The sequence below is a fragment of the Crocodylus porosus genome, unplaced genomic scaffold, assembly GCF_001723895.1.
Source record: "Crocodylus porosus isolate Cpor-Errol unplaced genomic scaffold, CroPor_comp1, whole genome shotgun sequence".
Taxonomy (NCBI): Eukaryota; Metazoa; Chordata; order Crocodylia; family Crocodylidae; genus Crocodylus; species Crocodylus porosus.
In genome coordinates, this window is record NW_017728943.1 from 120722891 (window position 1) to 120744872 (window position 21982).

The 21982-nt window shown below is 41.3% G+C and overlaps 1 protein-coding gene across 1 annotated transcript in view; it reads right to left on the reverse strand.

Moving 5' to 3' along the window:
- Positions 1 to 813: 813 nt before the first annotated feature.
- TAB2 (TGF-beta activated kinase 1/MAP3K7 binding protein 2) overlaps positions 814 to 21982 on the reverse strand; it is a 106079-nt gene continuing 84910 nt past the window's right edge. Inside the window, exons 5-8 of the mRNA XM_019550101.1 lie at positions 8749 to 8909; positions 7886 to 7979; positions 6435 to 6515; positions 814 to 2775 (exon numbers count right to left, since the gene is read on the reverse strand). Of these exons, the coding sequence (XP_019405646.1) occupies positions 2630 to 2775; positions 6435 to 6515; positions 7886 to 7979; positions 8749 to 8909 (482 nt within the window). The 3' untranslated portion in view covers positions 814 to 2629. The remainder of the gene's footprint in view (positions 2776 to 6434; positions 6516 to 7885; positions 7980 to 8748; positions 8910 to 21982) is intronic.

The window sequence follows — 21982 nt, forward strand, 5'->3', positions numbered from 1 at the left end:
TAACTTCCAAGTGTGGACAGTTATTCTGGTACAATGGTGTTCTTGATAGAAACTGGCTATGACAATACACATGTTTCTGCCATTTAGTTATAAAGTGATATCTAGGACCATAGGAAATTAGAGCTTGAAGAAACTTCACAAGGTCATATACAGCCACAGAGAAAAGCCCAACTCTATTTTCTCTGTAATCACCCTTCAGGTCTTTGAAGACTGTTGCGCTCTGCTAGACTCTCTCTAATCTGTACATATCCTTCTTGAAGTGTGGGGCCCAAAACTGGACAAAATGATTCAGCGTTCATGATGTAAGTGGAAGAATCACTTCCCTTGATTTGCAAGTGATGCTTCTATTAATACAACAAGTTACAGCACTACACAAATGATCTTTTATGCCACCACTGATGGAAAGCAGCTGCCATTTTGAATCACAAAGGTATTTTTAAAGCAGTGAAGTTTTGGAACATCAAATTCATCTTCCCAGTTTTTTACTTCTGCAGCAGGGAGCAATTCTGTAGTCAAAACGTAATTTTGCAGATACACATTGTTGAGCACATGCCCACTCCATCCTAAATTAGCACTTAATAGAAAGAAGTCATGGACAGAACACAAAATACTATAAAACAGGTTTTTGATTAAGCTTCTATCCATAGCAAATCAACATACTTATTGAACATTTGGCTACACTGTTGCTCCACAACGTTGAAAAAGCAAACAAATCACAAAACCAATTATTAGAATATAATTTTTTTTTAATTTTTATAAATAACTTATCTGTTACAAAGACAGTTTACCCAGCTAAATCACAAAACCATCAACTCAAGATATCCAAATTAGGTTTTATTAATAAAACAGGTAAAAACTGATTTGTCAATCTTCACATAGAACTGCAGATGAAGCTGAAAAACAAGGCCTCATTTTTATACACAAAATGCATTAAATGCAAGTGCTTTGAGTCTACTGCCTAATTACCTGGGATTGACATTTTCTTCCCATATAAAAAATGCAAAGCCTTCAAAACAAAGGCCTTTGTGCATTCACATAGATCACTTGTAAAATTCCTATTTAAAAAAGAATGTCCACTGGCAAATGTTTACAGTGGGTGACAGTCTACTTTGTCTCTTGCCTTTTGCTACATTTTTAGCATTCCCTCCAGCCTAAGTGTTGCTACATAATTCTTTACATGCTTTTAAGCATACTGTAATTCCATTTCTTGATTTCAGTTGCATACATTCCATCATGTGAACATTTTCCTTTAAGAAACAAATCATCAAAATATAGAGATGCTTGAGGTTGCTTCAGTGTTCAAGTCTGCTTGATTTCTCTTTTCCAGCCTTTATTTCAGTTGTCCTAAATATTGCTATCCTTTGTTTCTATAAATACAAGACTTCACCACCAAGTCAGGTTTAGAAACTGGCTGCCAAGACAGGAAAGCAAATGAAGTTGTATGATGCTGCTGATGCTGCTGATTTTAGCACTGGATACACTTCCCCAATAAATCTCTCTTCAAGAGTCTGTAAGGTACCAGCAGATGAAGCAAGCTTAAATCTGATGCCGATCCATTGGTGGGTCGAAAGTTCCTTAGTTTGAGCTTCCTTGTGCCAGACAAAACATTACCTAGTGTCACCCACCGTAAAACTCAGTGTACAGAGTGAACTATATGCTTAACTTCCAACTTTTCCTGCATTTTTACCACACTGCATCTGCAGGTCTTCACAGATCATCAGCATTTACAACAGCAATGTACAGAATGAGCAGAGGAAAGCTATTTTGTGCATAGTTTCTTATTAATGCTCTTACTTTAAGGCATTGCTTCTCTTGGATAAAAGCTTAAAAACAGGGACATGATCGTGCTTAATCACTTAAAGGGAAAAAGAATTAACAAAAAAAGACTATTACACTATACATACAGAAGTACAAGAAAATAATAAAGGTGAAGAAAAGAAATCACTTAAAGCAGGCTCTAGAGCTATGTACAGTAGGAAAAGCTTTGGGATATTTCACTTTGTGTATTGTACAGACAAGGCATGCAGTTTTTCCTTTTCCTTTTTAGACAGGATTGTATTCATTTTGGCTTCACAGAGCAGAGACATTTCCAGGGAAGACAGGGCAAAGAGTACCACTGATTTGTGAAGTTCTTCCCCTACCTAAAGGCACTATGTGGCAGCAACTAGTTTAAATAATTAAAACTTGATCATCTTAATTTCCTCCGTGTATGTAGTGTTTCAATGAAAGCTCCAAAAACAAAAATGTTAACATTCTATTCCTTTCCCCTGTCAAAATTCAGTAGTGACATTGGGGGGTTGGGGGGAGAGAGACAGAGAGAGAGGGAGATGGGGAACACGCAAGCACTGAACACGGTGATACTTGGGTAATGGTAATACTGTACATGGTTTAGGCAGCTGGCAACCAAGTCCTTCAGCAGATTACCTTTCAGCTGATGAATTTCAACTGCCTGCGACACAACACTGAGGTATCATTAGCTCTGTGGGCTGATAATTAACATTAGCAAAACACCATCTTGTCACACCTTCAACTTTACAAAATCCTATGCATAAATGATTTTTTTCCCCAATGACTGAACAGTCCCTTGCAGGTTTGTTATGGTTTTACAGAAGATAATGGGCCTGCTGGCTCAGAAATGCCTGGGCATTTCACACTGTTCACAACGGATTAAGGCCGGATGATTTAAAAAAGTACAGGCAGTACAATTCCACTGAGCTCCCTCATCTTCGTCTGTGTCTGGAGCAGTCTTTGGTGTTTTCACAATGGACCTTTGATCTGTAGGTGTGAAAAAATGAACAGTTACTAAACAAGAACTACAGGGAATGGGTTTGGAAGTGATTCTTTATTCACTAAGCTGGTTATTTTTTTTACACCTATATAAACTATGCAATTTCTCAAATATCGTTGCCTGTAATCTACTTATTGTTCAGCCATTTGATATGCAGTGAAAGTACAAGCAGGGCTGCTAGCTGTCAGTAAATTTACTGCAAGTAAAAGAAAAAAAAAGACTAAAATGGCTGTCAATATAGATCATAAAAAACAAACTTCAGAAATCAGTTAAAAACTACAGAGATGTAGCTTGAAGCTCTGATAGAGCAGAACAACACTACTTGGTGTTCTCTCAGCCACGTGCTGCTGCTTCTGTGTCACAGGCTGGCTGTAATAGGAACAGGGGCAGTAAGGCTAAGTGGGAGGAGGGGGGGAAGAGCACAGCATAGTGCAGGGTGCAGTTGGCATCAGGGTATGGGAGTGAATAGGGGGCCCTTGGAGGAAGCAGCATATTATAAAACCATTGCTAAAGTCAAGGAGGGTTGCCAACCGAAAAACATTTTTTTTACTACAAACTTTTTATTGAGAACCAAGCTCTTTTTTTTTTTTTTTTTTTTTTTACTACAGTTGATGTTAAACCCCTACATTTGAACCCAACCCTTCTAGCTCAGGGCTGCCAGCAGGGCAGGGCCTGGCAGAAGAATTATATTACAGCCCCTAACAGACTATGAATATTTATGTTATATAAAACATTCATCAGTAAAATAAATTGTCAGTAAAAAAAGTGTTTGGCTGTCAGTAAAAAGCTTGCAGCTAGTCAGTAAAAATAATATTAAAAAAATAAATCTTGGGTTGGCAATGCTGAGTACAAGCTAAGTCTCTCACCCACATTTCCATCCTCACTATCTTCCTCAATTCTTTAGCATGCTGGAGTATTAGCCAAAAGAATGAACCAGTGACAGGAGGTGGCAGAAAGGAGAGCATTACACAGTCATAAAATCATCTAATATTTCTTTAGATTTTTAACAAGCAAAAAAACTGCATATGACTAGCTCAAAGGACCATTGAAGAGGATGATTTTAAAAAGCACCTTATGGTAGCTTCTCCCTCTGCATCACTGTCCTTATGATTAGATTTAATCAGAAAGTTTTCCTAGTACAGTAAAATCTCTGATATCCAGCATCCTGATATCCTGGCATCTGATATCCTAAAAACTAGCTAAATGCTTGTCAAGAATGATGAGGGAAGGGGGGAGAAAGCAGGCAAGAAGGTGGGGACGGAGCCCCATACCCACCTGTTCAGGCCCACTGCCTCACTCCCCACTACAGTGCTGGGGAGGGAGGGGAGGAGTGGGCTTGGGCCCAACACGGGGGAGGACCAGGCCGGAGGATGGGGAGAAGCTGGGCCGCCATGGTGAGGGGGAAGCAGTGGGCCCAGGTCAACCTGGTGGCGGCAGGGGGAGCAGTGAGCTCAGGGCTGATGTGGGGGTAAGGGAGGAGTGGGCCCTGGGCCCGAGAGGGGGAGGTGGCCTGCTCCTCCCCTGCCCATGCCACTGCCATGTCAGGCCTGGCCAGGCTGGGCCCGCTCCTCCCCCTCAGCTGCCACAGCAGACTGGCTTTTCCCCCGCCTTTGGCCTGCTCACGTTGGGGCTGAGCCCACTCCTCCCCTTCCCCCACTGCCACAGTGCGCCCGATCCTCCCCCCACCCACATCTGGCCTGCTCTTCCCCCCACCGCTGCCACATCGGCCCTGCAGGCAGAGATGACAGAAGCAAGGAGAGGTGGGCCAAGACCAGTAACAGTGGCCTTGCCTCCCTGCAGCATCCCAATCCCACTCCCCACATGCCGCTGCCTTCGCCGCCACCTCCAAGAAGCAAGCGGGATGAGGTCAGCTCCGGTGGCGTCACCCCCCCCCACTCCATTGTTGCCATCTGCAGGGAGTTGGGGAGAGGGGGGAGGGCAAGGCCAGTGCTGCTGTTCTCTCCATTACCACTGCCTCCAGGGAGCAGGGTGGGGGGAACCCCCCACTCCGTCCCGTGTCCCCACCATCATGGCAGCACTTTGCTGCCTCCTGTCCGAACGCTTCTTTGCACTCTGATTGGCTGTTTGTCAGACCACCAGAGCACGAAAAAAGCATTATGAATAGATAGACCGAAAGATTAGAGCTTTTATAATATATTGATATTTCTGGTTATCTGAAATAACCCGGCAGGTGTTTTCAGATAACGCAGAGTGGGGTGTGGCAGCTACATGTGGTGCCTGGGAGGCGGTGCGGGGGACAGCAGCTGCATGCTGAGCAACAGCAACACTGGGTAGTGGATGGTGGTGGCAGCTGCACAGAGAGCAGCGCGGGGTAGTGACCGGTGCATGCGAGCTCCCCCGCCCCATCCAGCCAGACATTCCACTTAGTAGAGTGTGCCAGTTAGTAAAATCCCAGATAACAGGGATTTTACTGTATTTATCTTCAAACATACTTACTAAAAATTAAGTCAATTTTTGTCATACCCCTAGTTCACATGAACTTTCTTCTTCATGACATTTTTCCATGTTGGAAAGTTGTTTGTTTCCCCCATACTTTTCCTCCCACTGCAATATTTACTTTCTTGAACTAAACAAACCTATTTCAGGCTTTACATACATGCTTCCTTATCTTTGTTACTTTCCTCTGGACTCTGTTTGTTTAATACTAATTAGATTGAGATGCTGGACAGGAGTTTGGATATTGCAAATATTTCTTAAACTATTTAATAAAATACTTGAAAAAAATCAGATTCAGGAACTGCCAAACTTACTAACACAGTTTCTAGATAAAATGCCTTCAAATCTGTCCACAGAAATTCCTTGTCTGCCCCTGCCCTTCTTTTAGCCAGAACTACAAACTTACCCTTGTATCCCGACTACTACAGAATTAAAGAGACGTTAAACTGAATTTAAAATACACCCAAAAATATTTAAATGCAGAAAAACAGCTTACTATACTAACTCAGAGACTTGGGTTTTCAGCTCCTGGAAATACACCACCTCTTATTATTATTTCAGACCTGGCAGACTGGAAAGCTGTAGTTTCATTCTAACCATTAGGAATTACTAATGTGCACTCTCTCTTTATAACTCATTGTAGAAAGGTGTTTCCCAACCCAGATTTCATGTGTTTTCTCTTGGAAAATAGATCTTAAATGATAAATGTTATAAATATCTTTAAAAATGAGAAGCCCGTAGTAATTTGAAATTATTGCAATAAATGTTTTAACACATACCTGAAGGCTATTAAGCCCCAATACATATTCTGAATAATATCTGATACCCAGCTTACTCAGCAAGTGTCACTTCCTATCCAAACATGTCTGTTTTTACTATAAACCACTTAATCTTACCCTCTTTTCTATATTTCTGTCACCAGGCCTCAGGCTACACATTCAGCTCATTAATAGGCTGGAAGTATGGTTGCTGATTAGTTGACCTTCCAGAAAAAAGGAATTGTGTCACATCTACAATGCATTTATCTTTCACTGGTCTAGAGACAGGAAAATCTACCCCTACTTCTAGACGTTGGTAGATATGTAACAAATATTCTGGTTCCTCGTACTTCAGGTGCTAGAAATGAAACAGGATTACAGTGCAATTGTGCTTAAACTAGAATAAAATCCAGATTTAATAAATACAATACCTTTGGGTTTTGGTGGCACAGGACCTAAAAATCCAATATTGTCATAAAAATTATGAATAGCGCTGGGATTAAAATGTGGTCCTAAGGAAAAAAAAAAGGAACAGACAGTTTTTAAAATGCTGTTGAGAGAAAATAATAATTAATTTCCTACAACTGTTAAAAGATTATTAATGCCATGCACTCCATTAGCACCTTTCAACATGTCAATCAATGCAGGTCTGAGTGAGATGTTACTGGTGCCCATGACAGGGTAAGTCACAAATCCCGACTCTTAAGTCCCCAACTCCAGCTGACAGACTGAACTCTTATAATAGATTTAAATGTTCTACTTAAAAACATATTTGTGACTTTCACCTGCCTCCAATATACTTCTTTTAAAAATAACAATGAATACCACCATCCAAAATAAACATTAGATATATTTAGATTTAACAATTACATATACAGAAGCTGTGAACTCATTATCTGTACAGTGAAACGCATTTAGCCACACAATGCATTTCTGAGCTGTTCATACAGGAACCACTGAAATCAAATTCCATGATTTCACGAGATTAAGCTGAGCTTCACAAGTACTTTTTGTTTTTAATTTTATCTTTAAATAAAAAATTTGCATGCAGTGCCCTTTGAACCATAGCCTATATGCAAAATATGGTCTTTCAAATGCCAATCTTTATAGCGTTACAGGTCCTTAAGCAAATCTGTTCTAACATCCAAGCAGATCAAAGTGAAGCATTTTACCAAGAAATCTGATTTAATGTTTCAGATGTCAGCATGGCCAGCCATCTTCTCTTTTTCTGTTTCTCAACTACATTCAGAGGCTGAAGACTTTGCTACAGTCTTCGCTATAGCTCTGTTTTCTTTCTTCTTACCTGCAGGTAACAAGCTTAGTTTCTCCATGACCAAAGAATCCAGAAACATGAGAGGGAGAAAAAAAATACACTACATGTTCCTGCAGATGAGGAAGGAGGAAAAAGGAAGCATAGTGGAGGCAAATCTGAAGCACAATTTTAATTCCTTGAAGAGGTGAGATTAGGAAGTGAAAAAAACATAAATGCATGGCCACATACTCAAGAGATCATTCTTCATTCTCTAATAACTCAAAAGTAGCCAACCACATTTTTTCCAACTTTATGAAAGAATTTACTAAATTCTTTTCTACATGTATGCCAAGCATGTTATAAATTTCAACCCCAGATTTTTTAGGGCAAGGGGGAGTAGGAAGATGAATGAGGTGGTATTAGAGAAATAAAGCCAACAAAAAACAAAGGACTGGAATTATATCACTTTTGTAATTATATTTTATTCTATTAATGTGATGATTACACAAGCAATTAATGTTCACCAATTATAACTTAGCCTGCTTTTTGACATATTCATTTTGAAAGGCGGAAGGTGGGGAAAGAAAATATAAGCCAGGAATATTGATGCACTGAGAGAACATACTATACCTCTTGCTTGAAAAAGATCAATTTCTTTGGTTAGACAATCTATGTCTATCTGCAGTTGTCTGTTACAACTTCTTAACTGTTGCATCTCTTCCAGCTGAAAAAATAAATCTGCCTGTTAGACTGGATTTTCCAATTTCATCATCATCAGTCAGGTGGATACACATTTACACTTATTTTTGGATTGGAAATGCAAGGGTCACCCCTCATTAAGGTCTGATTGCTGCCTCTTTCAGGCCAACAGCAAGAGAATCACAGGTGCTCACAAAAGTGCAAAGGCTTCATTTAACTACTGCTGCTTTTTAGTCTAAAAATTGATTGGTTGGTTTCAGATTTGAGTTACTATACATTCACTTTTCCAATGAACTGATGGCTGGACAAACCATCTTTGGCCCCAGACATCTGATATGCTGGCTCCAAAACATCACCTCCTTTTGGATTATTCTCAGAGATTACCTCGGTGTACCATGACAAGAGACAGATGAACCACGAGAGGAGGTGGCTGGAGTGCTGGTGATGGAAGCTGTGCTATGAATCTGAGACTGTAGGCTGAAACTAATTATTCATGACTTTCAGACCTCCAGAATGGATTATTAGAATACATTCTCCTTGGGGCTCCCTTTGAAAGCCACTGAGAAAGATTGGTTAGCACAGAACACAGCTTCCAATTCAGTGGTTCTTGCTACCTGGAGCATAATGCTTGCTCTTTGAACCATGGTGGTTACCGGTTTAAGCCCAGATAGAATGGGCTATTCCAGTCAATACACAGACTGGAATAGAAAGTGCCATTAAATGAAGAAACCATGCCATTTGATGGATCACGCTTATGATTTTCAATTGTGCAGCCTCCAGAAGTTTTGACTTACAGAAGGAATTTGCGAAACAGAATTCGATCTTTCCGGGCGCCTTCGTGTTAAATTATTCTCCATTTCATTAACTTCTGTTTTTAGTTTATCCAGCTTTTTCTTTTGAATCTCGAGTTCTCGTTGAAGTCGTTCCATCCTGGCCTTCTGGTGTATCAGTAAAGCTGCAATACATAAAGTCCCATTTTACCTAATTTATTTTCCTCCATAAAGCAACATTTGATAAAGATGAAAGTTAATGTCTCCTGTGAAAAATGTAAACAAAAAATGCTGTAAGAATGCTATTTCATGCTCTTCACAGGAAAACCTTTGCCATAAGAGACCACATATGCCAGTATAACTGTGTGTAAAACACAAATCAAGTATCTTTATTAAAATATCACATCAGAAAGAAAAATCTAAACAATATATCTTATTGTTATATAACAATATAACAGGACACAATTAAAATATTAGCTTAAAATTACACGCTGTGAAAACAAGCTTTTAGAAAAACCTAAAGATTAAGCTCTTCATGAAGGAATAAAAGAGCTAGCAACAAATCTCTGAACTAGACATGTGCCAAATATTATTCTAGCAATATACTATATGAAGAAGATAAAAAAGAATGCTTCTCCTACAAGCTTTTCTTCACTGTATATCAGTATAAATGCAACTTAACGGCATGCCGTAGATTAAACAAACCATCCAGGTATTTTATTAAGAGGGAAGTGAAACTGGATTAAAAAAAATCTGAAAATCCACAAGAAATATTGCTGTGCATCATATAATAATTATAGCAAATATGACACATTAAATTTATTTCTAACTTATAGCTTAGAACCATTATTTTCAGCTCCTGATTTCTGATGTTTAGTGTCCTATCACAAGAAAAATGGTCTGCTATAAAAACAGTCAAGTTAGCAGTTAGGTCAGAGCATTTTAAAAGCAGAATAGCATCTTAGAAATTTGCAGCATATTCAATAGATTGATGGCCGTTTTAAAGTTGGCAAAGTATTAAGTATATGGGATATTAAACTTACCAAAATATTTCACAACCCAGCCATTCATCCAAACAAGAACCACTTACTTATTCATGTGATTTTGCTTCACTACTCACAGCAGAAAAAGGAACAATGAAATATACAACATATATAAGAAATATTGGTTCATGTACTAGGCAGCTAAAAGCTTCATCTGAATTGGGGTATAGGTTGTAGCCATGTTGGTCTAAGGACATAGGCAGACAAGGTTCTTTGGGTGAATCTAATATATTTTATTAGACCAACTTGGTCTAAGAAAAGATATCAGATTCACCCAAAGAACCTTGTCATCTGAACTGGGACACTTTACAGAAAGTATGGCTACATTTGAAATATTATATTTATTCTGACAGTTTTATTAGCAAATAGCAATAAGACTACCTAGTCAGGGTTGGTGAAGAAAGCATATGCTGCCCATTGCAACTAAATCGTTCAAGTAACTCTGCAAAGGGAATGCACAGTATCAAGCAACATGAGGCCCCAACACAATTCAGTCTTGTCCTTACATAATAAGCTGTAAAAATGTACTGAAGGAACGCCAAACAACAGCTGCTTCAATTTCTCTAGTCCAACAGACAGACTTGTTTAAGATCAACTTAGACACAAGGCATGAACCAGCCACAATGGCACTCCAGTTAAGGTTGCAATATCATTTTTATATCATACAAGTTCACAGGATCACAGTAAAGTAGGGCTGGCTGGAAGGAACCTCACAACATCATCCAGTCCAAACCCCTGTTCAAGGCAGGATCCAGTCCTGATTAACCACCACAGCCAGGCATATGTCCAACCTACTCTTGAAAATATCCAATGATGGAGATTAGGATGGATAAAAATCAATTTTTTAAAATCGGATGTTTTTATTTAAATCAGATTTTTTTTCTATGTAATCATATTTTGTATTTTTAAGATTAAAAAAATAAACCTATAAAAAATAGTTTTAATTTATGTTACAACTCAAAGATATCATCATGAAATATGGTTTATAACTTTTTTACTATTTGAGACTATATGTTCATGTAACCTTTTTAGATAAGTTTTATAAACACGTCACAATGGGCCATGGACTATATTAGGGACCCAATCTTATGGGGTTCCCAGAAGCAACTCTATAGGTTAGTAAAGATTAAAGAAAACCACACTACCCAGTGGGGCTCAGCCTAAAACACTGGTTCTCTCACCAATTTAACCCCTAGGTCATTCTCTGCAATACTGCATTCTAATCAGTCATTTCCCAGGTTGTGTTTGTGCATGCTATTAGTCCATTGCAAGTGCAGGAATTTCCACTTGTTGATTGTAGATCATTATTCCAGTCTATCCAAGTCATTTTGGATCTCAGCCCTGCCCTCCAAATGTCTACAACTGCATTGAACTTGGTGCCATATGTATGCTTGCAGAGTGTGCACTCCAAATATCCAAACCATTAATGAAGATGTTGAATATTATGAGACCCAGAAGAGATTTGATACCTCCCTCCCAATTAAACACTGAGCCACGGATGACTCCTTTGAGAATAATGATCCAGCCAGGTTTGTATCCATTTTTTAGTGCTTCCCTCTAGTCTGTGTTTTGTTAGCTTGTTAATAAGAATGTGAGACTGTCAAAAGCCTTGCTAAAGTCAAGGTATAATCATATCAATGGCTCTCCTACTAACCATGGAGCCTTTCACCACAGAAGGAAATCAGGTTGGACAGGCATGACTTTGGTCTTGGTGAATCCACGTTGGCTCTTCCTGATCACTTTGTTTTTCCCTAGGTGCTTCACAACAGATTCTTTGAGGACTTGCTCCATAATATTTTTAGATATTAAGGTCAGCCTGACTGGTCTGAAATTCCCAGACTTCCTTCTTCCCTTTCCTAAAGATGGGCCTACATTTGCCCTTTTCCAATCATTCAAGGGCTCCATGACCTCCAGGAACTCTCAGAGGATTAGCTAATGGCTTTGAAATTACTTCAGCCACCACCTTCAGTACCCTAGGGTGCATCCCATCTGGACCTAATGACTTGAAAGCATCTAGCTTCTCTAAGCATTCTTCCATTATTCTAGGCCAGAGGTTCTCAAACTGGCCCACAGACCACCACTGCTCCATGAGCTCCATTCAGGTGGTCTGCAGAAAGCCTGTGGAACAATCGAGAATATCTGTATTTGTAAAGTAAGACTACTGATATTACAATATGAGTTGTGTGCTTTGATTTGTAGAACAAAAAAAAATTAAGTGGTCAGTCAAGACCCACAGCAATTTTCAAGTGGTCTGTGAAAAAAGTTTGAGAACCACCCCTCCAGGCTATTTGTCTCCTTCACTATCTTTGCTGCTAACCATACTCATCATCTGGTAGTTGCCCCTAATTTTCTGAACACTGAAATAAAAGGCATTAGATAACTTCAGGCTTTTCTGAATCATCTGTAATTATACTGTCTTCTGCATTCAGTAAGGGAACTATGGTTTCTTTAGTCTTCCTCTTCCTTTTGACATATTTGTAGAATCCCCTTTTTACTGCCTTATGTCCTTTGCCAGCTGCATCTCAAAACATGCCTCAGACTTCCTAATTTTTTTCCTGTATGCCCATGTGACACTCTTATGCTCTTCCCTAGTACCATGACCAAGTTGCCACTTTTTGTAGGATTCCTTTTTGAATTTCAAGTCATTGAAGAGACTGCTGTCTAGCCAGGCTGGCCTCCTGTTGCCCTTCCCATTCTTTCATCATATCTGGAGAACCTTAAAAAGGCCTCCTTAAAGTACAGCCAGCTCTCCTGAACTCTTTCTCCTCTTCAACTTTCTTCCCAGGGGATGATGTCTACCAGTTCCCTGAGTCTGTTAAACCCTGCTTTTTTGGAGTCAGTTGCCTGCCTTCACAATCTTAAACTCTATCATTTTGTGGTCACGGCCACACAAGTGGCCTTCCACCTTTATATTCTCAACTAATTTTTCTCTGTTCATGAGTAGCAAGTTGAGAAGAGCTTCCTTCCTAGTTGGCCTCTACTACCTGTGCCAAAAGTTATCCCCAACATACTGCAAGAAGTTGCTGAGCTGCTTTTTTATGCACTGCTATGTTTTCCTCCCAGTAGATGCCACAGTAGTTAAAGCCCCCATGAGAACCAGGCTCCATGATTCAGAAGCTGTAATCAATTGTTTAAAAGAAGGTCTTGTCCACCTCCTCCTCGTTTGGTGGCCTGTAGTAGGCTCCTACCAGATATCCTGCTGTTCTTCCCTCTGACCTTTACCCAGAGGCTTTCAACGAGCCTACCTTTCACTTCATACTACACCTCAGAATATGTGTATGTCGCCTTTATAAATACGACACCTCCTTCTTTTTCCCCTTGCCCGTCCTTCCTGAATAAGTAATACCCATTTATGACTGTACTCCAGTCATGTGAACTATCCCACCACATCTCCATGATCCCGAAGTACCTAATTATTCAACTGTACTAGGACTGCCAATTCTTCCTGTTTATTCCCCATACTTCTCACATTAGTATATAAACACTTTAGGTATCTAACCAATTGTCTTGCCTCTTCTCCTTGAGAACATTGAGACAACCACCTGGGCTGCCATCCCAAGCTGTGTAGTTACTTTTGACATTATCATAGTTTTCAGACTTAAAAAATTCACATTCATACAAAAAATGGTTTAAAACTTGCTTTAGCATTTGAAGTTGTGGGAAAGAGTTTGTTGCAAACCTGGGGTCATTTCAACAAAGTCCTCAAAAACAGCTTCTCCTTCCCAATTACCTTTTTACTCTCAACATTTGCACAATTTTTTTTCATACAAGTTTTTACATGGTCTCTTACTGCATAACGGCCCCCTCTTTAAGTAAATGTGAAGCCTATGAAATGCAGAGAAGTATCTATCAACTATGATCTCATGCTGCTACCCTGGGGGGGGGGGAGCAGTTCATCTTTCTCTTCCCCACAGAGCAACATATTGCTAGTAAGCTTACTGAAATATTACCTAGGCATTTCTGAAAAGGTATGGACAGAATTTGGATTTGTTATATGAGTGAAGCGCTCTGTTTACCCCCATTACCAGCTGAAATTAATCTTATAAAGTTGATCTGTCCTGGGAATAAATCACCCCTGGTGTTCCCAGAATGAGAGATTTCAAAAAGAAAAAAAGCCTTGTGTTAAAACAACCAATGAGGACCAACAGGCCTCCCATATCATATTGGATAAGGCTCTTAAGTTAGATTTTCTTAAAGCATATATCATTTTGAGGTCTGTCTAGAAAACATCCTGGCTTTATGAGACTTTGAGGGAAGCGGAGTCTTTTGGCTTACACACAGAAATGAGATACTGGAGACCTGGGTTCAAATTTATGACTTGACTACTGATTTCACATGGGATCAAAGCCAAGTCACAAAAACCTCAACTTTGCTATATTAGGGGAAAAGTGTATTAATTTAAAATAGCTAACTTGACGGAAAAAATCTGTGAGAAGACAACCCAATTTGCAGTTTTCTCATAAGTCTATGCACCCTGATACAATGTGACAGTCTTTAATTCAAAATCACATACTAGATTTCCTCCTTCTAGACAGAGCCCTTGGTAATCACATATACTGAGACCATCTTGAGATGGATCGGGGCTATGCGATCAAAGAGACTGACAACTCCAGAAAGAGTAAGTTTTCACAAGTTAAAGCTAGTCAGACATCATACTGAAGAAAGAGATTCAGACCATATGAAAATCTACATTAAAAAAATTAATATGATTAAATATACCTTAATTCCATCTTCACCATACCCCTTCACATTCAAGTCAGACCACTGCCTCCACCTGGGCTTCAATGGAAGTACATCACAGACACCTGAGGACAGGTAGTCCTTTTCTCATTTTTAGTGTTAATAACTGTTGGCAAGGGAAACTGAATGAAAAAATTCAGCTTGGTTAATGGCAGTTAGATTGGAACACGTTCAGTAGCTCCATGGATAAGCCTTATGCGAGTTCCAATGGCGTACAGCTATGAGGGGGACTGGGCATGTTAAGTGCATATAGAAAATGACATTTTGAAAAATGTCCTGCCAAACTAATAAAACTTCTATTGATCCAGAATGAATAAAACTTCACAGGCTTACAAAAATATACTAGTTGAAATCTTCAAAAACCCCTGGACTATCAGCCTGTGATAGTCTTAGCTTGACTGTGATACCCTCAGCTTGGCTCCTCCAGTCCTTATGGGGTTGTTGACATATGAGCCATACAGACCCTTATGCATTCCTAAAACCTGCTATTTTTTCTGTGCCCACCACAGCTCCAAAATCTGTAGCTGTATGTTCCAACAGACCAGTGATGCCGAACTTTTTTTTTTCCCTGAAGGGCAGATGAACAGTACCAGGTCCATTTGTGGGCTGGATTCAGTCTGTAGGCCTGATCCAGTGTGCAGTGCTGGTCTGGCCAGGCCAGGCCCTGATGCAGCAGCACTGGGCCCCACCAAGGCTGTTTCTCTATGACTACTTTGGCTTGACCCAACCACATGGGAACAGGGCCTGATTCTTCTGTGTGGGCGCAGCATGGCTAGGGCCCATCCTGTTACATGGGGGCTGGAAATTTGGCAGCAGGGTTAATTTGGCAATTAACATTGCCACTATTCCCCACAGCCAATGTCCAGATCTGTGGGCTGAATTATATGGCTCTGCCAGCCAGGGGTTGAGCAACCCATGCACCAGACTGTTTCGCTAACACCATATAGTGTACTTGTTTCCAAGTAGGAGATCACACTGGAAAAAGGCAGCATAGGGAGAGGTAATATACTATAAGCACCCTAGATACACATTAGGCTAAAGATCAAGAGTTTAAGGCTGGGATGGGCAGATAGTGTCACCTTGAGGCCATTACAGATACCATGCAATTAACTGGTTAACTGCACAATTATCTTGAGACCAGCTACATTTGAAAACTAGATTTATAGATTGTAAGGGGCTGGAAGGAACCATGCAAGATCATCAGGTCCAGCCCCCTGCAGTAGGCAGGAAAGACAACTGGAGTCAGGTGACCCCAGCAAATGACCATCCAGTCCCCTCTTAAAGATTTCCAGGGTTGGTGCTTGCATCACCTCTGGAGGGAGCTTATTCCATAGTCTGGACACCCTGACTGTGAAGAAGTTTTTCTAGTGTTAAGCATGAAAGTCTTCCAGGAGTTTGTGTGATTACTTGCGGTTTCCCCAAGGATGCCCTGGTGAACAGTTGTTTGCCAAGCCCTTGATGTATTCCCTTGATGTAGTAGTAAGCTGCTACCAAGTCTCCTCTCAGCCTTCTCTTTTTTAGGCTGAACAGACCCAAATCCCTCAGCCTTTCCTCATAGGGCTTGCCTTGCAAGTCTCTGATCATACGGGTGGCTCTTCTCTGGACTCTCTCAAGCTTTCCCACGTCCTTGTTGAAGTGCGGTGCCCAGAACTGGAAGCAGTACTCCAGCTGTGGTCTCACCAGTGCTGAGTAAAGCAGAAGAATCACTTCCTTGGTTTTGCTTGAGATGCATTGATTGATGCATGCCAGAATATTGTTTGCCCTGCTGGCTACCGTATCGCACTGATGGCTCATGTTCACACTATAATCTATTATTACCCCTAAGTCCCTTTCAGTTGTGCTGCTAGTCAGTTTGGCCTTTTGGAAGTCTAGGTACACAATATCGACTTCCTCTCTCTTATCCAGTACTTATGATACCATAAAAACTCCAATGGATAGAAGTCTACTTAAATTGTGGTTTCACATGGCTCTGGAAGCCTGCCAAGCCTGAGCTGCTCCAAGCACACCAGGGCTTCCAGCACCCCCTGCACTGCCCCCAGTGCCTTTTCCAGATAGGGCCCTTGTACACGTGAGGAATATCCCTGTAATCTGTTACGTAGCAAACTAAAATACATGGGGTATGTTTTAGTTCGCTACATAAAAAAGTCATTTAAATCGACATATGCTGCCGAACGTATGTACTATTACGAAATTTAATTGCAACATGCTGCCAAAAATATACACTGTTACATAATTATGTCATTAAAAAGGGCAATTAAACCACTAAAAGGAGCAACTTCCTCATGTGTACAAGGGCACTCTTACTCTATATGACTATGAACAAGTCACAAGGTCAGGCTTTTGACAAAATATGTCTTTATGTTTCTATGCCTGTGTTTACATACGGACAGCTGTATGTACCATTTTCGAGGGTGAGAAGTATTGATTCCGTTAAAGTATTTGGTCAAAGAATAACTAAAAATCCTGTATTTAAAAAAGTTTTGCAATAAAAATTTAATTGCAAGTGTTTTGCAGATTTCAGCTAGTAATCCTATATCAGTCAATGGGTGATATTTTTAGACTAAGCTTTTACTGCTTAAGTAATTTGAGTCAACCTGACCAAAAACATTCCTTCCATGAAGTTTGAAAAACTTACTTAGTTACCAATTTTGGCAACCAGAGAAAAGCAGTAAGGGGGAGAAGGAGGGAAGAGAAGGGCTGATAATGGAAAACACTAAGATTTTAGTTGTCAAAGGGAAAAAGCAAGCCAAGCTTCCAGCTCCCCCTAGTGACAATGGGGAAAAGAAAATTTATCAGATGAAATGTTACAAATCCTCTCTGATACCACAGGAACTAAACCACTGGTGTCACTTTAAGCACATCGGAAGATGCATTTAATAGCTGCTTAGTGGCTACTTGTTTACTCTAAGGTAAAAAAGTCACCTTTTGAATTTTCTCTAGCTAACAAAGCATAAAGCCTGCTTCAGCATCTGGATATTCAGTTCCCTATCACAGGGCATATCTACACGTACGCTTTAAAGTGCATTAGCCTATTTTAATGCAAGTTAAAGCATCACAAAAAACTGCATGCGTTTGCAAATGTGCATTAAAATAGGCTAATGCACCTTTTTCTCGTACCTCACAATAGAGGTACTAAATTTAATGCGCATTAGCAAAAGCACATTAAATGAGCACGTAGATACACCACCCACAATGTACTACAGTTGAAGCAGAAACCAGATTTCATTTTTTTTAAACCACATAGTAAGCAAGGCTCTGCTTACCTCCAACCCATTTGTAAAACAGGCAGTGAATAACTCTCTCTGCCTTCCACTTATGAATATTAAAAAGATCCCTGCAGTATGACAGTATCCCCTTTAACAACTGAAGTCCAAAATTTCCATTACATGTAAAGAATGATTAAAATTTTTGACCACCATAAGACAAAGGTGGCATCAAGCTCTGGAAGATGAGGACTTACTGCTACTTTATAACAGAACTACTCAAATATCAACATTTATTTACAACTACCTGAAACCCACAAAACATTTGTGATTAAATTTTTATTTAAAATGCAGGATTTTTAGTTATCCTTTGACTGAATACTTTAATGGAGTCAAAACTTCTCATCCTCAAAAAGGCTACATAAAGCTGTCCATGTGTAAACACAGGCTTAGGAATAATCTAATATTATAAAAGCCTTTGTCTGTCTGTAATGCTTGTGCTTTGTACAGACAGAGACACATGGCAGAATGCCACCATGACAGCAGGGACTGAGGGGCTGGAGCGGAGGGAGCAGTAGGTGACGACGGGGACCAGAACGCCGCCCTGATGGAAGGAACGGAGTGAGGGAGCGAGGCCAGCAGCGCTGGCTTCACCACACCCCTCCCCTGCTCCTTGGAGGTAGCGGGGGCGTAGGATCCTGGCTGTGCTGGCCTCACCTTACCTCATAACAGCAGGGACTGGGGCCAGAGCTGAGGGGCGAGGCCAGTGGTGTCCCCCCTCCACCATATGCCTTGGAGCCAGGGGCCGGAGCACCCGCCCCCCCAACAACAGCTGGCGGGGAAGGGGAGGCAGCAAGGAAGAGGGAGGGAGGGAAGGGAGTGGGAAGGGGACAGGGGGTGACCGGTGCCTGTGCCCTACCGCAGCCGCCATGACCATCGCCACTGTTGGAGGCCCTGGCCCGAGCAGCAGAGGGGAGGCGGGGAGTGGCCCTGGCCCCGAGCTGAAGTGGCAGGGGGAACAGGGAAATGGCCCTGGCCTGAAGTGGCAGGGGAGAGGAGGGGAGTGGCCGCAGCCCCGGACTAAGGTGGAGGGGGCCGGATGCAGGCCTCTGTCCCCACTCGTTCCCCCCGTGCCCCGTCATTCTTGATGGGCAGTTTGCTAGTAAATACATATTTTGTCAAAAGTCTGACCCTGTGACTTGTTCATAGTCATAGAACAAGAGGGCCCTTGTACACATGAGGAACTGCCCCTTTTAGTGGTTTAACTGCTTTTTTTAACGATATAATTGTGTAACAGTGTACGTTTGGCAGCATGTTACAATTACATTTCATAAGAGTGTACACGTTCGGCTGCACGTCGATTTAAATGACTTTTTTACATAGTGAACTAAAACACATCCTATGTATTTTAGTTTGCTACATAACAAATTACAGTGATATTCCTCATGTGTACAAGGGCCCTATCTGGAGAAGGTGATGGGGACAGTGCATGGGGTGCTGGAAGCCTGGGTCTGCTTGGAGAAGCTTGGGCTTGGTGGGCTTCCAGTGCCCCATACACAGTCCCTGCTGCCTTCTTTGGCTGCCAGCACACCCAGCTGCTCTCCTGCCATCTTCCAAGGGCAGCAGAGATGGTGCATGGGGTGCTGAAAGCCTGCCAAGACTGACTTTGCCCCAGCATGCCTGGGCTTCCAGTGCCCCATGCACTGTTGGATCCAGCAGGTGTTGCCTGTGAGCTGGGACTGCACCTGTGCAGCTAGCACCCTGCCTGGGCGGCCTGGGGTGAGGAGGGAGGGGGGCAGCACCATCACTGCAGAGGCAAGCACTGGGCCCCACTGCACCTCAGGCTGAGCAACCCAGCAACAGCTTGAGCAGGCAGGCTCTGCTGAGGAAGGAAGGAAGGAAAGAAAAGTGGCAAGGGGCCTGATTTTTTTTTCCCTCTCTCGGAGCCTTCCTGTGTTACCCGCGGTTGGGGAGCAAGCTGGCGGTGGGTGGCACAGCCCATGAACTGTGGGAGATGCTAGTGCTTCCCTCCGTGGCAGAGGCAGCGGCCCCCTCTAAGCAGCACCAACCCGCTGGCACCCAACCCCATCAGTCCTGGGGGGGCACTGCCGCCGCGGAGAGAAGCACCCCCTGCAGTTCAGAGCCCACTGGCAGGCCACCTCCCCCCCTCCCTCCCAGCTTCAGGAGAGGTGAGTAGGATCCGGGGGGGGGGAAAAAAAGAAAAAGGACTGGGCCTCTCACTGGGAGTCCCAGTGCTTCATTCTAGCTCCAACTTGCCTGCATAGCTGTTTGAAATGGCTCAGGAACTAAAATAACACACTTATTCTGTCTGTTCAGAGCACTCTGATTGGTTGACTCAGTAAGCATTGTGATTGGCTGCCAAGACAACCAATCAGTGTGCTCCGGACAGCCAAACTAAGCCTATTATTATTATTCTAGCTAGTGCTGAATTTTACATTAAGAAGAAAATGCCCACTTCAAGTACCTGCAGAATGATTTACCTATTTTAAGCAAGGTAGCTTTTTTAGAAAAGTATTTTTTATTTTAAAAGAAATTTTGAGGGAAAAACACTAAATTTGGACACATTAATGATATCATCTTATTACAGAGATCCTGGATTATTACAGAAAACAAATCTTGGAATCCTTTCATCTCTTACTTTCAGGAAAAAGATGAATATGCAAATATGTTATACTTTGTGCCAGTGGATGTGTGAAATCTAGAGAAGCAAAATGACAACAGCATCCTGTATGTGTAAGTGTTAAGTCTATAATTAGACTGAAAATGTAAGCAACCATCTAATGACTGAAGTTAATAGGTTATATTGACTATTGCACTCAAAACAGCTTTATTTTATTTATATTACTTGTTTAGATTTATAAATTGCACCCTATTATCTATCTGAGAGACTCAGAGCAGCTTAAAGCAAACAATCAACCAATCCACAGGCAGAATTCCCTGATCACTACCCAAGAACTCCAATGTACTGCCTTCATTTTTATTACACACACAAATTAGGCTGGTTACGCAGTTTTCCAGACAGAATAGTCCTACAAGCCTTTATGTTTTTTATCACTGCAAAAGTACAAATTAATTGTGCAAAAAACCTCAAGTTATGAGTTGCCCAATAAACTTATTTACATAATAGGAAACTACTACTGGCAGCAAGTGCTAAATGAACTTACATCCAGGTACACATACAGTAATGAAGAAAGGAACAAACACATACACACACACACACACACACACACACAAAACATTTGTTATACATAACAAAATAGAAATATATCTATATCACATACATTTTTCACCCAATCATAAAACTGCATTTTCTCTAAAGCACATAACAAAGCCACAGTAATAAACTCACTACTTCATACTCAGACGACTAGCTCCCCCATCATGAATCATCATTTCATCTTTGAAAGATTAAATCTGGGCTTTCAGACAAAACCAGAAGGAAAAACCAGTCAGCACTTTCAGAGGACAAATATTTTCCTAGGAAGGCCAAGGAATTGCAGCACCACTGGACAGACGGAGCTCTGACAAATCATGATGAATCAGGTGCTGCCACTACCAAGACGGCTGCAGGACTAGGAAGGGCCACAGCAGAAATAACTTTCTTGGGGTTCTGAACTAGTTCTGGCAGGAGCCATAAGCAACACAATACAGTCCCACAGTTCTTCCAAGTCAGTTAGAAAAAGAGGAAAAACACGTATCCAGAACAGAGTGATTTAGAGGTATGCTCATGATGTGGAAGTGTCTTATTCTACTCCTAATATATGTGTAACAAATATTAATGCGCAGAGAGAGTTAACCAGGTGGCTCCTTCGACTAGCTCGTTCAGAGACCTCAGCTTTAGTAGGCTACACATATTACATAGTCTATGAAAAGTCATGCCTCCGAAAGAGTTTATCTAGCAGATGCCACTTTGTCCTACCTTCTACCTAAATATTAACGTGGACAGGGTTTAAACCTTAAGATTAATTAATAGGGCATATCATTTATTTCATCATTATTTATACATCTGTATTGTCACCCTATAGCCCTAACCCTACTGTCCTAGGCACCAAATGGAGAGCAAAGAGACAAATCTTAAGAATATTAACAGTAATCTACAAACAGTATCTATGGCAATTTCTTCTAATACAACATCGTATGATCAGGGGACAACAGGGCAAGCACTATGAGGAGAGGCTACGGGACCTGAACGTGTTCAGCCTCCAAAAGAGAAGGCTGAGGGGGGATCTAGTGGCCTGTTACAAACTAGTC